General features: G+C 36.4%; 1 protein-coding gene across 11 annotated transcripts; it reads right to left on the bottom strand.

Moving 5' to 3' along the window:
• Positions 1–1,002: 1,002 nt before the first annotated feature.
• On the bottom strand, positions 1,003–10,966 carry LOC124414883 (mitogen-activated protein kinase kinase kinase kinase 5). 11 transcript variants are annotated; one of them, XM_046896021.1, is made up of 21 exons: positions 10,707–10,966; positions 10,572–10,629; positions 10,218–10,373; positions 9,883–10,115; positions 9,531–9,794; positions 9,250–9,445; positions 9,069–9,172; positions 8,909–8,976; positions 8,068–8,151; positions 7,320–7,358; positions 6,240–6,293; positions 5,803–5,873; positions 4,775–4,921; positions 4,342–4,520; positions 4,054–4,258; positions 3,762–3,945; positions 3,412–3,689; positions 3,250–3,333; positions 3,059–3,151; positions 2,811–2,937; positions 1,003–2,635 (listed from the first exon to the last, which is right to left on the bottom strand). In XM_046896021.1, the coding sequence occupies exons 1-21, from the start codon at positions 10,815–10,817 to the stop codon at positions 2,536–2,538; spliced, it is 2,835 nt and encodes a 944-aa protein (XP_046751977.1). In that variant the 5' UTR covers positions 10,818–10,966; the 3' UTR covers positions 1,003–2,535. The 11 variants fall into 11 exon arrangements, with proteins under 11 accessions (XP_046751977.1, XP_046751983.1, XP_046751979.1 ...); XM_046896027.1 differs by lacking the exon at positions 4,775–4,921; XM_046896023.1 differs by lacking the exon at positions 6,240–6,293.
• Positions 10,967–13,139: the final 2,173 nt, after the last annotated feature.

The raw sequence follows: 13,139 nt of genomic DNA, 5'->3' as shown, positions 1-13,139 counted from the left end.
ACTATTTTCTTTTTTTCATCCAAACAAGAAATTACAGTATTGGTTGACTTAAAATTTTAATACTACATAGAAATTTCTCTTGGACAAAATACGTACCTCGAAAAGCCAAGAGTTGTTATACCAGAATAATAATAGTGATGATGATGATAATGATGATGATGATGATAATAATAATAATAATGGTAATAATTATTAAAACCATAATAACGATATAAATAAATGAATTTCTAACCCGAATTCTATTGCCTTTTAATTTTTCTTCTGCTTTCTCGATTTCAAATTATTACTCTGTCATGGGAAGACGTACTTTTTTTTCGACATTTACGCTCGTTTTTTTTTTTTCTAATGAAAAAGAGTTTATCAACAAAAACGATACAGTATTTACCCAACTTTAAACATGCATGACAGACACAATTTTACACTAATACTTTGATTAATGCAAAGTTTGATTGAGTATTTTTTTTTATCTCAATTTGGTGTTTACGACACGAGGTAAGTTACTTGAGTTACTATATTACATAATTATTACAGCTGCTATTTTTTTCTCGTTGTCATGATTTTTACTTGTAACGTATTTCACTCAAAACAGACAATCGCGTTATATTTTTTCCGACATGAGAAGTTTATGACCCGTTAGTCAGGTATTGAACAGAGATAAAGATGTATCATTAACCGATAATTCTAAATACAAATTGGATGAAAGATAAAAAAAAAAAAAAAAAACAGGAGAATAACGCGATATATTCGTTTTGAATTTTTAACCGACAACGAGTTGGCTAGATTTTAAAATATTTATAATATTTCAATTACTAATCAATAAACAGCATCTTACCTCAAGAAAAACTATCCATACTACCAAACTTGGTAATTATAGATACAATTTTGCAACTTACATTGGCATGCTGGACACTTCGAAAGCAAACGTGCATTGTAATTTTTAATCTATATAGTACACGAAACTTTACAGCTCAAACGACGTAGGAATAGTGTTTTTTCTTTCTTCTTCTTCTGTTTCAAATTTCTAATCAATTGTTAAGCTACGTTTAAGTGCCAATGAAAGGCGTGTCATTCAAGATTATTATATCCTATATCATTTGCGCCTGCACGGCCGTTATGCGTTAATATTTTATATGTATAATTTAGCATGAAAGTGTAAGCAGTCAAACCTTACGTACGTAATAAATGAATGAAATATTTTTAATATAGTATAATACTTTCTTCATTTTCCTTGCATTCTATTTACATCGCAAAATCGTCAATCCGAAAAACTTTTGTAAAAGTTCTATGAACTAGTTCAGCTCCATTATTTTAAAGGGATTGAATTACGTCGGCAAAAAATTTCGTATTATATTTTATAATAAAAACTTTGGTTAGCAACAACCTAAGAGTACAAGACTAGACGAAAGAGCATCTAACGACAAAGATTTGTCTGTTCTTTTATTGAAATTACTAATCGATCTGTGTGTTGACGAGTGGACATGTGTGTGGCTATGTATTGCGTGTGTATACTGTGTATGCATTCTCTTTGCCGTCCCAATTTTTCATCCGGTACTCTTTGATTGTCTTATTAGATATTTACGCACTTAGCAACAAGAAAATACACAACTTCAATAAGGATTCAAAAGTTATTATCCTTTGATCGCTCTTGAAGCCGATCACATCACATTACTTTGATCTACAGGTTTTTAGCTTATTCTTTCCATTTTCATTTTCTTTTTTTTTTTTTAGCCAAGAACATGCGATAATCTCCATTAGTTACCGTAAGTAATAATGATATTCATCGCGGAACACTCCAGAAAATCATACATGTATACGTCATTGTCGACGAGTCAACGAAACATTCGTGTTTATTCGAAGGAGTGTTTCAATTGGTTAAATAAAAATAACAATGATAAGGATGATGATGATGATGATGATGATGATGGTAATGGTGATAATTACCATGATGATTGTGAATAATAATAATAACTATGCTACTATTCTAGCCATCAAACAGTATACCATAGGGACTGTGAAGAGATTTTAAAAACAACGTGTATTTATTTTCAATAAACGAAGGGGATGCTCGATCCAGACGTGAATATTCAATTGAAGCTACAGATCCAGTAAAACTTTTTTCCGATTGTATACATGATTAGTTTGTTGATATACATACTATAAACAATATTATGTACACTGTATACATACATTAGGCTAATACATTTTTTGCAAACGATTATAGGTGATTCGTTACGTTGACTACTTAGAAAAGCACAACACAAAACCTGCTAATTTGTGCCTTATGGAGATTTAAAATTCAATGTAACAGGGGGAATTCGAACGCATTACTTCACTAAATGGCAAATGTTGATGAAAAAGATTTTCATCGACATTTCTGTGAATGAGATTGATTTTCACATCTCAGCAACAGTCGCTATGGTTCACGGTGCATTAGGAGCAAATTATTTGAATGAGTTTTGGCTGACGGAAACGACTTATTTTTAATGTGCTACGAGCGTGCTGCTTGCGATTCAAATAAATTGGCTAGGTGCTAGGCTAATAGCTGGCTTCGTGTCCCGCGAGTATATACAAATCTGCCCCTTCTGACTCGGTCAAGGTTCCTGTGTGAACCAAATGGCTCTCCAGCATCACAACCCTGTTCAAAGTACACATATCACAGCTTAGTTATTGCTCCTCGTCTCTCAGAATGAAAACAACAAAAACAACATGAAATAAACAAAGGAGTTCATAAAGCGAAGAGTTTTTCTCATGATACAACGATATTGCAAGGTAATGTAATAATGTATGGATGAACATTGCTCCCTACTTACTTGTCAGATCCAAGTAACCTGTACGTTCTACTTGGATCAACGATTTCTTGAGTTATATCGCCATTTTTAAAACTTCTTCCTTGCATGCCGTGTTTATGGAATGCTAATACGCTGTCCGGTAAACAAACTGGAAGTGAAAAAACCACGAGTGTATTAAAACGGCTTCAAATTCCTTTTTTATTCACAACTCATTCAGTGTAGATTAATATTTTCAATCCAACAATTCATTCAAAATTTTCCATACTCACTGATAGATTCGATTTGAAAGTGAAATTGGAGCTCCGAGATCTGCTTTTTGCTTACTCTTGGATTTCCTACGAGCGTTACTACCTTAATTAAATCTGAAATAACGAATAAAATGTATGATATCCTCAGCTTTCTGAGCAATGCAATTACGTTCAATGTTTGGTTTTTTTTCGTACCACAAATAGAAACTTACTATCGTAGCATACTAAGATCGCATCTTTTTCAAGCTGTGTTACATTGATTACTTGAAGGTTCTCTCTCCTTGGAATGACGGTGGCTGCAAATTGAAAAATATTACGAACCAGTCGAGATATTTGGTTGGTGAAATAATACTGACACTTGAAGCAGGGCTTACCCGAGCCATCCATGTCTTCCAATTCGTCGCTATGGAACCAGCTTGCTCCAGAATTCATGTTGATCAAATCCAGTTTTAATTTATTCTGTTGATACGCCTGCTTCACCGACACACATACCATCGGATATTCCATCTCCGGAGTAATAACCATCTCGAATACATTCAGAGGTGACGGTAATGTGCAATCAAAGTGTTTCAATAGCATAAATTTGTTAAGCGGATCGTACCACTGCATTAAAAATATTCCCGCAGGCATAGCTCCACAGAGGTATTTGTACCTAGATCGAAGTACGGTTGTGTAAAAGAACAATGTTGATTTTGAAATAGAGTCATTTGGAGTTGACACATACCCGTTGTAAGGATTGCGTCCTACGCAACATTTCGAACACCCCTTTGTGTCTGGAACTTTGGTGGTAAGAGCGAATTTCCTTGGCACTAATCTCTCGGGTATTCTGTTCATATGCAACGAAAACCTGTGCGTTTGCTTGCTTTGCATTGCCAAAAGGTCGTGCCTGTACAGCTGAGGAGTTTTGCCTAAAATTTCATCGCATCGAAGACTCAATTTTCCAGAAACTCACTTTTGAGTAAAAATCTCGCTACTATTATAAATGAAGCAAGACGACCAGAGTCGTGTATACTAACCAGATAAGGACATAAGGACGTCCTTAATGACGTACATCCATATAGTTCGTCTTGGATACAGTTGATCGATAGCAGTTTCGTGTAATTCGTTCAGATTCAAATTGTAAATTCCTTCTTCAGCAGCTATGAGTAAATGCTGATCCCTTGTGTCCGGGTGAATCCAACTTGCCGTGCAATGTATCCTTAATGGACAGCCATTGAATACCTGCTCAAAAAAGTTTATCATTCTTATAGAACACTCGAAAAATATTGTGGCGAAACAAAAATAGAAAAGAGCGTGTTACTGACCTTAGAAAAGCATGCTCCCATGTGTACTTTTGGTGTTGGAGGAAGCCCGTTGCTGACAGGCCTCGGTGGTGTATGCCTCTTCCTATCCCTTCGCCGAGGGGGTATGGGAGGCGTGTCCGTCAAGAGATCGGGTCCCACTCCCTCGCCCTCCCCATTTCCAGGTGCTTCGTTACTGTCCCCTAGAATTGGGATTGAACAATGGAAAGATCCCAGATGAAATTGAAATTCGATAACGTTGGAACATCATCCTTTCTTTAATGATGTATACAGTGTGAAGTAAAGCAGGCATTGTTGGTTCAACTTTAACGGAACACAAGTTAGGGTAAGATCGGTTAAGCGATATAAGGCTGACGTAATAAAATGACAATGGCGTTCTTTCATATATTCACAACAAAGCTATGAAGTGACTGAAATTGATCAAGCGTGCTCCTACCATTGGACCTTGGCGGGTCATCTCTCGGTGCACTGTCCGAGAGCGATCGCTGACGTTGTCCATTAACAGCTGCCAAGGAGAGGGAGCCACTCACCAAGCTGTACAACTCATCCACAGAGCTGTGACGTCTAGGACTCGCTTGCGACCCTACGCACCCAACCTACTCTGTACACTACTACCTAACGGTAAACGATACAGGAGAGAGGCCTTTTTACTGGCAGTAATATTAAATGCGATCAAGCCACCGGAATCCTTAGGCATGAGAAAACTTGTTATGATCATTTTCTGGCGGAATTATAAAAATTTGTACTGCGTTACGTTAGATCAAATTTTCGTTAATAAATGCTCTTTTTGCTATGTGGTTTTGGATCATTAGAATGCACTGACTTTTCTATTCTTGAATTTCTTGGCTAAGCTCAAAGACTCACGGTAATACTGTACCAGAACTTTCGCAGCCTCCAGCACTGTTGTTCCTACAGCATTCTGAACTTTTCTAACATTGATTCGATTGGTTTTAGCTTTTTCATAATAAAAAAATCCATACAAGTCCCAAACAACTAGTAACTTGTAGGAAAGTGAAGACAAGTCTGAAAACGTTGTGTCAAAACTAACTTGCATTTGGCCAATCTAAACATTGAAGAAAGTTTATGAAAAAGCTCACCCTCTGTCGATTAAGAAAACTTACTAATAATACTCCCACATCTAGTCCTAATACAAGCTAAACAACAACAACACAACACGAGTTCAAACAAACACAAATATACGTACAATAACTCAACAAACACCAAATTACGAGATTATAAAAAAAAATATCATAATTTACAAATCATTCAGTAATTTTCAGAAGCGTTATCTATTTTAATGGATTAATTGTTTCTCGCTTTAGTTCGAATAAATCCTCCTCCCAAAAGATCTAACAGTTATTGAAATATTTCAACTGATTCACTGTATTATTCGGTAACGCCTATTTCAATTCCTATTAATTTAGCTACTCGTTAGAATGCGGAAAGAAATATTTCAATTCTCACCAGTCACATTGTTATAGTAGTCACGATGTACCTCACAGTCACCTGACGATTCTCCAAGAGGCAGAGTAGCTCTGAAAAAACAAATTCAACACTCATCAGATATTAACTGATCGAGTCACGGCTGTTAATCGCATTTACGATACACAGCTTGCGGATTATGAGCAAGTTAGTGGAAAGAAAAGACAAAACCAAATGGAGTATGAATAATGTATACCCCGAAATAATGACTGCCTTGAAGAAATAAAACAGCTATTAAATAGGGTCATAGTAGTGCTTGTAGTATTCGTGTGAGAGTATTAGAAGATGTGTTTAGGAATTTGTTAGGACGTGCAAGTTTGTGTGAGTGATTCGGCTAAGGTATGTACAGCGATGTCGATTCTAAGAATAGCAATGTTTGATGTCAACTACTGTTATATGATAGCATTTTAGTTACTTACTGCAGGGAATATAGCTGATCGCAATGCCCAGCAACCATCGACATTGCATTCCCCCTGCACACAGGAAATACGGGGTCACACACGCAAGAGAAAAACTATCTGTTGTTTCATATTTTCTTTTCTTTTTTTTCGTATTCTTTCCCACTATAATCTTTTCCTGTATACCATCGTCCATCGTCAAGCACTCAAGTACCATTTCCTGCTGCCTATGTATTCGATCTAATTCATGTTCCTATGTGTGATTTAAAACTACATTGGATAGGACGCGTCGCGTTTCGTTGAGAATTGTCAAAAGTCGGTGTAAGATCTACTCGCAGTACATAATCTTTAATCTAGACTATCGATATAAAGTATACGGAAATTTTAAAGACTTTGCATTTAGTATTAATAATTAAGTATCGGTAGAGGATAAGGAAAAATCACTAATTCAATCAGGTTCTAAGCAGTTTTATTTTACGTCCACCACCAACAGAGGTAGGGCAAAAACTTGGAGGTAAAATAAAAATAAAAACTCTTTATCGTGCAACAATCCTGATACATACATTAAATCAACACTGTACCTTGAAGCAAGCTCGTATTGCATTGACATTATTTTCTCGTAATAAGATCAAAGATATTCATGCTGTAATAAATTGGAAGATGTTATCAAAGTAAAACAGGACTTGTACCGAATTAATACTCTAATGAATAAAGTATGTTTCTTATAAGGTATTTTAGATAAATAAAACTTCCGAAAGCAAACTTTCTAAAAACGATGTATCAAGTAGGTACTTTTTAATGATGCAAGCGCTTTTTTGTTTCGGTTATTAAAATTATAATTTTACTTTCTCGCTGCGATTCGTATTGGATTTTCAGCCTTAAAAAGAAACACTAACAATAAGTAACTAAATACAGTAATACTTTTCTCAGTCCATCAACTTGAACCATTTCGGTAAAACATGACAAAAACAGCAAATGATCACGCAAGGCGTTAAAATGTGTACATGATGATGAAAGTAAAAAAAATTTTCTTTTCAAATAAAAAACAGGAAGCATGAGTGCATGGTGCAAGATGCAAGGGAAAAGGTTACCTGCCAATACCTTAGCAACAACTCCTCATCAATGTACTGCAATAGACTCCTGTTGGGAGAAATTATTACAATTACAAACTGATAAAAAGAAATTAACGTTACGTTGGAAACCACAGAATTTTATTAATCAAATTAGTTAATCAATTAGGGTACGCAGGATTACGAGTGGCTTCATGGTTAAGTACATTGAGCCCATTTCTACCCTTCAAGTTTAACAGGTTTTTACGGTATGTAGCAGATTTACCAGTGGTGTTATCCATTCAAGTTAAATTACACAAAATGATCCTATAAAATGAAACCAATACTACGGGTATGTTATAACATATAGTGTCAGACAAAGTTTAGATGTAATTTCTCAACACTACACGATAAGAAGTGTAGTTGACATGTAAAATACATCAGAGATTAGAATTGTAAAAATTATGTTAGCACAAGAACTCTTATAAAGATTCTTAAAGACAAAAGTGCTAGTCACTAATCGATCATGCCCGTGCACATGCTGGATTTTTCAATGATTATTGATCGTTGTGGTTTGCATACTTTAAAACTTTTCAGGTATTTGGTATTATCGTTATAAGAACCAACTCCGATTTTAATAAAGCCTTTTTATTCGGAAGCTCTATACTTATGTATTTTTTTATTTTTATTTCTTTGCGTGTTATCATATTTAGTTATCACCTGAATGAGGTTTTTTTTTTTTTTCTTTTACAAATTTAGAGGCACCTTCACACCAAGCGATACTCTGTCTTGCCAATTACCTGAGGCTCATATGTAAAATCTCGGTGCCTGTTTTGCTTCGACGAGACAGTCTACTATCGGTTGTGACTCTAGCTCCATGCTTACTATTACAGAAATAAAAGGCTTAGCCCTGACGAATAATTTTGGAAACCCTGTCGTCACATTCATACTCAGCAAGGTGGTGTAGAGTATCGTAGTTCTCTAGGTTCAAATACTCTATTGACATGTTGAATAACTTAAACTACTATCAAGATACAAAAAGCATAAGCAAGCGTGCTAGTTTCAATCTTTGGAACATTCAATAGAGAAATCAGTAAGTGGATGTATTATAAATTACGAATATGGTTGGTCGAATTACCGATTTCTAATTATTGAACAGAACAAAACTATTGTTTTTATTTATGCACGGAGCATCTATTCTCTTTCAACGTTTACTAGGGCAGGTGGGATATATAATCTATGCAGTGTTAGTGAAAATTACTATTTGATAAAGATGAAGTACTTTTATGCAATGATTTGAATGATCTGTCAATGATGAGAGTATATATGTGCAGGAAATGGATATGTTTACCAGAATATTTCGTGGCTCAGATATATTCATGTACCATAGAAAATTGTGAAATTCTCAGCAAATGAATAATTGTCAGCTACAATCTCAGCTCCTTCATCATTTGCTAAGAATCACAGCAATTATCATGTACAACTCAGATGGAGAGTAATGGAAACATTAACAAGTTAGTGGAAATGAACGAGGAACATCAAACCCAATTCCGACTTTCTGTCGAATCTGTAGTTGGAACGTAGAATAACGAGTACCTAGACACCACATTATAGATTACGTAATAAGGAAAAATAACTCACTTTTCTGGGACATCTTCGAACGCAGTTCCTATTCCACAATCTGGATGCACGTCACAATTATGTACAGTCTGTAAAGAACAAAAGATCATTCATAGATATGCAAATTTAGTTTACTACCGCATTTTTGTCAATTGTACACAGTACAAAAACATTCGGTTACCTTGACGTTGTTCATGATGTCTATAATATCCCAGGCGGGATTACTATCTACAGAAGGGGCTACTGATTCTCTCTGTAACGTATCCTCACCTAAATTTATTCGATCTGTAAAAAATCGTATATTGTGAGTAACGATTTCTTTCGTTCAATATACAGTTTCAAAATAGTAGTATCAATTTTACCATCGCTATCTAACTGTGGAATGGGACTTTTTGGTCGGGATCTGGCAGTGTGTCGTGACGCTATACGTTGGGGGACATTCGGTACCGCACCGTCATCATCGGGTTCGAGTTCTGTGAACATGTGACTTGGATTCGATACTTTTTGGAGCAATTCCAAAGCCAGTCTTTTACTCATATCACCTTGGAAAAAGGCGTGCTGTAAATTTGTAATATACATCAAAGTTTAACATTAGATTTGAGTACATTTGTACATCAGATAGCCCAACATTTTCAAGTATTACCTGCAACAATTTATCTGCTGTCGGTCTTTTCTTAGGATTTTTAGTCAGAGCGACTTTGACAAAGTTGTGAAACGTTGGACTCCATTTATCCCTATCTTTCAACGTTGGGGGCTTGAAGCCGGATTTAGACATAAGAAATAGAGCTCTCATAGGGTGCAGATCAAACATCGGAGGTTGTAGCTCTGCCAGCTCGATAGCTGTTATTCCACAAGCCCAAATATCGCAGAGCTGATTGTAACCACCCTTCCTCTCAACAGCTGCGACCTGGTTGAGGTGATAATATATTTTTAACAAACACAAGTATGTGAATAACTGATTGAAACCGTTCAGTTTCGATGCATCTAAAAGTTACCTCGGGTGCCATCCAATAAGGTGTTCCTATGAAGCTTTTTCTCTTGTTTATCGTAGCTGTGATTTGAGCAGATACGCCGAAATCTGCAAGTTTCACATCCCCGTTCTCCGTGAGCAGTATATTCGCACCTTTGATATCTCTGTGCATCTTTCCTTTCTCGTGAAGATAGGACAGTCCAAGTAGCGTCTCTCTGCACATGTAAGCTATCTGGATCTCCGAGAGTGGTCCAGTGACTAGAAATACATTATCAAAAATATTTATCGAATATCAGGTGTTTTCAATTATAAGACATCAAGTTCATTCACGTAGGAAGGTAAAATACCAATATTACTTACTATGGTATATATCTTGGAGAGAACCACCCCCGCAATACTCCATGCAAATCCATAGTTTATCCCTTCTAAGATAGCTTCCGTAGTAGGCGATAATGTTGGGATGCTTGCAGTCTTTCATCATTAAAATTTCTTGTTGAATAATTGCGAAATCATCCCCTAGAGAATAAAGGGGTACGAGTTACAAGCAAACGTGACGACGGTGACATTTGAGTAAAATTATACAATAATCGTCTTGGCCGTCGAGTGTCTCATCCAATGACGGCATGAGATGATACAATAGAGATGGAACGGTGAGGAGGTGACGAGGAGATGAGGGTCTATTAAGAGTCTATCTTGAATGGCAGATTGACCTACCTGGCTCGAGTTTGATAACCTTGATAGCAGCGAGATCGTTCATGGAAAGTCTTTTGGCCTGAAAGATAAATAAAGTTGTATGAAGTTTGAAAGGGAAAGGATGTATGAAATTGAGGAAATGTAACCGGTAATAACCTTATAAACATCACCGTAGGTACCACTGCCTATCCTCTGTATCAGTTCGTATTCATCCTGCGGATTCCGTCGACTTATATCACTGGACAACGCGTTCACGTTACCTGCCATAACGTTTTATCAGTGAAGTAACACTAGATTCGACAAGTCGTACCTAACATCTAAAAAAATCGCTAATATTACAAAGTAAAAACACATTTGATAACGAGGATGTCACTTCTGTCGAAATGTCGCCATTGTTCACAACAGCTCTGAACTTTGCTGCGAACCAATTACGAGAGATTCGAGAATCGAAATCTCACGAGGACCCCAAACTCCGTTTCGATTGAAGCCAACTTCTTGTCGAGGCCATTATGCATATTTCGTGCCCTTCGGGCCTAATGGTTTAAAAAAAAATATGCATATCCTGATCGCTGTTTGTGAGCACGATCATAACGACTTGTTGATGAAAAGCATCATTCTCAGCTATGTAATTTTTCATAGTTTCCGAGAAAACTGGGAAAAACCAGAGAGACTAATTTGTAGGTTATGTCGACCAGCGGCGAATTCAATCTAATATCTCAGACGGAAAAAATGTCAATACGGCCAGAGTAATAATTGCTTTGAATCGTCAACGCGCTCGTCGATTGGTTTCTACGTTTCACCAATTTTGTCTTTTTTGATCCACAGTTAGTGATAAATCTGATGAAAAACCTGCACGACTAATTTGTCTGTTATATCGATGAGCAACAGATTTGAACCAAAATCTCGAAAGTAAATTAATGAATTGGATGACGAATCTGATACCCAGATATCCACTTAAAATAGTAATGCTATCAGCCTGAAAAAATTGGATGGAAATTTGATGACTTACATCTTAGAATTATATGCGGTGTTACATTAGCCGCATTTTTTGACATTGGTTTTTTGAATTTCTGAAAAGGAGTCTGAGAATAAAATGAATGTAGACATTGAGATTTAAAAATAGTAGGTATTGAACCGAAAATGATGTATCTAGGTAATACTTGAAACAGCAACAATTCTATTAACAACAGAAGTCCTTAGGTACGTTTTCATGGGTGAGACTTATTGCTTCTTGCACCAAGGATTCCGAAAGTACAGACCATGTAACTGGAAGATTATAATCATGAGGTTGGCGATGCGGACCATCGTTTGCCACTCGCATTTTTCCTGAAATCACAAGTTGATCTTATCTTCATGAGTCAATAAAAATTTAATTGTATAAACAAATAAATATCTGGACTGTAGACTACACATCCAGCGTTCGCACTTTATTGCGATTATACTCGTGGCGGTTTCTTTAATTAAATCCTCAAAGTAATTCTTACCCTTGCATAATTCGAGAACGTTACTATACAGGGCAATTTGAATTTATTTTCAATAAAACAATTGAAAGTGGAAAAACAAAACACGATCTGAGTGATGTTGCAGCGAACTTCAGTTCCTTCTTCCGGCGTCCGCGTTCGGAACGTTGGTCGCGTCGGTTTGTAGATTTGAAATTTCGACGCGAGTGAAATGGCATAAACATAAATTAACTCGGCAAGAATCTTTCAGTATAAACGGTGAGATACCTGGACAGAGTGTAAATATTCATTAATTCAATGAAAGGAGGGTTCGAGAAAAAAGTGATCCCGATCGAATCTCGGCCTGCAGTAGCGCAGAGCACGTAAATTTTGGTTCGCAAATCTTTTCGAGTGAATTTCACTCTCAGCGATTCTCAAAGTATGTATTCATTTGTAATAATTATCGATCTCCAACTACAGACGAAATTCGCAAAGTGTGAACCGATTTCGTGGATGCGTATTCGATATAGAAAATAATGTGCTCGAACTTTCAACGGTTTTTCTGGCGGAATTCGTGACGTCACAGCGAACAATTGACGAACGATCGAGTAGCCATACTGCGACCGCGATCAGTTATCAACACCGGTTATTCTTTAGCTGTAATTTCGTGCATTTTGAGTGTGAATTTAGTGAATAGTGAGGTGATAACGTATGCAATGTGAACACGGACATTCTTACGGGTTGAAATTTTCCTGGATGCGCGCCAGCCTGGGCGAGTTATTGGAATCTGCCTGTTCGATTTCCATTTGTCACAACTGTATACCGCGTTAAACGCTGCAGTTCATTCGATATTTTCGCAATGAAAAGTTCAAAAATGCATCGAAAACGCGTGTTGAATCCTTGATCTGGTTCATCTACGACGTACTTGTCAGTCATAACCTTTCAAACATCAAATACATGTTGTGTACGAAGAAAGTATTCAACGTGAGTTTACGATAGCTCAATCGAATAGCTTTAGTTTAAGTAATAAGTCGAATCAAGTGTTGTGCAGGTGTAAAATGATTTCATATAATATAATTATTATATTGTGTGCAATGAGTGATTGAAGTGTGTTTATAATTAATGGTGCCATTACTGATAAGGATACGGC

Source organism: Diprion similis, chromosome 14, assembly GCF_021155765.1.
Source record: "Diprion similis isolate iyDipSimi1 chromosome 14, iyDipSimi1.1, whole genome shotgun sequence".
NCBI classification, from domain to species: Eukaryota; Metazoa; Arthropoda; class Insecta; order Hymenoptera; family Diprionidae; genus Diprion; species Diprion similis.
Note: the sequence above shows the minus strand (reverse complement) of the source record. Positions and strands in the feature narration are given on the sequence as shown.

What these genes read in the sequence shown, in the direction of transcription:
- LOC124414883 (XM_046896021.1), bottom strand. Translation starts at nt 10,817, where the DNA reads ATGGCAGGTAACGTGAACGCGTTGTCCAGTGATATAAGTCGACGGAAT. An exon ending in TCTCCAAGATATATACCATA is followed by an intron (nt 10,116 to 10,217) that starts GTAAGTAATATT and finishes ATGTATTTCTAG; the next exon opens with TCACTGGACCACTCTCGGAG. An exon ending in ACATCATGAACAACGTCAAG is followed by an intron (nt 8,977 to 9,068) that starts GTAACCGAATGT and finishes TGTTCTTTACAG; the next exon opens with ACTGTACATAATTGTGACGT.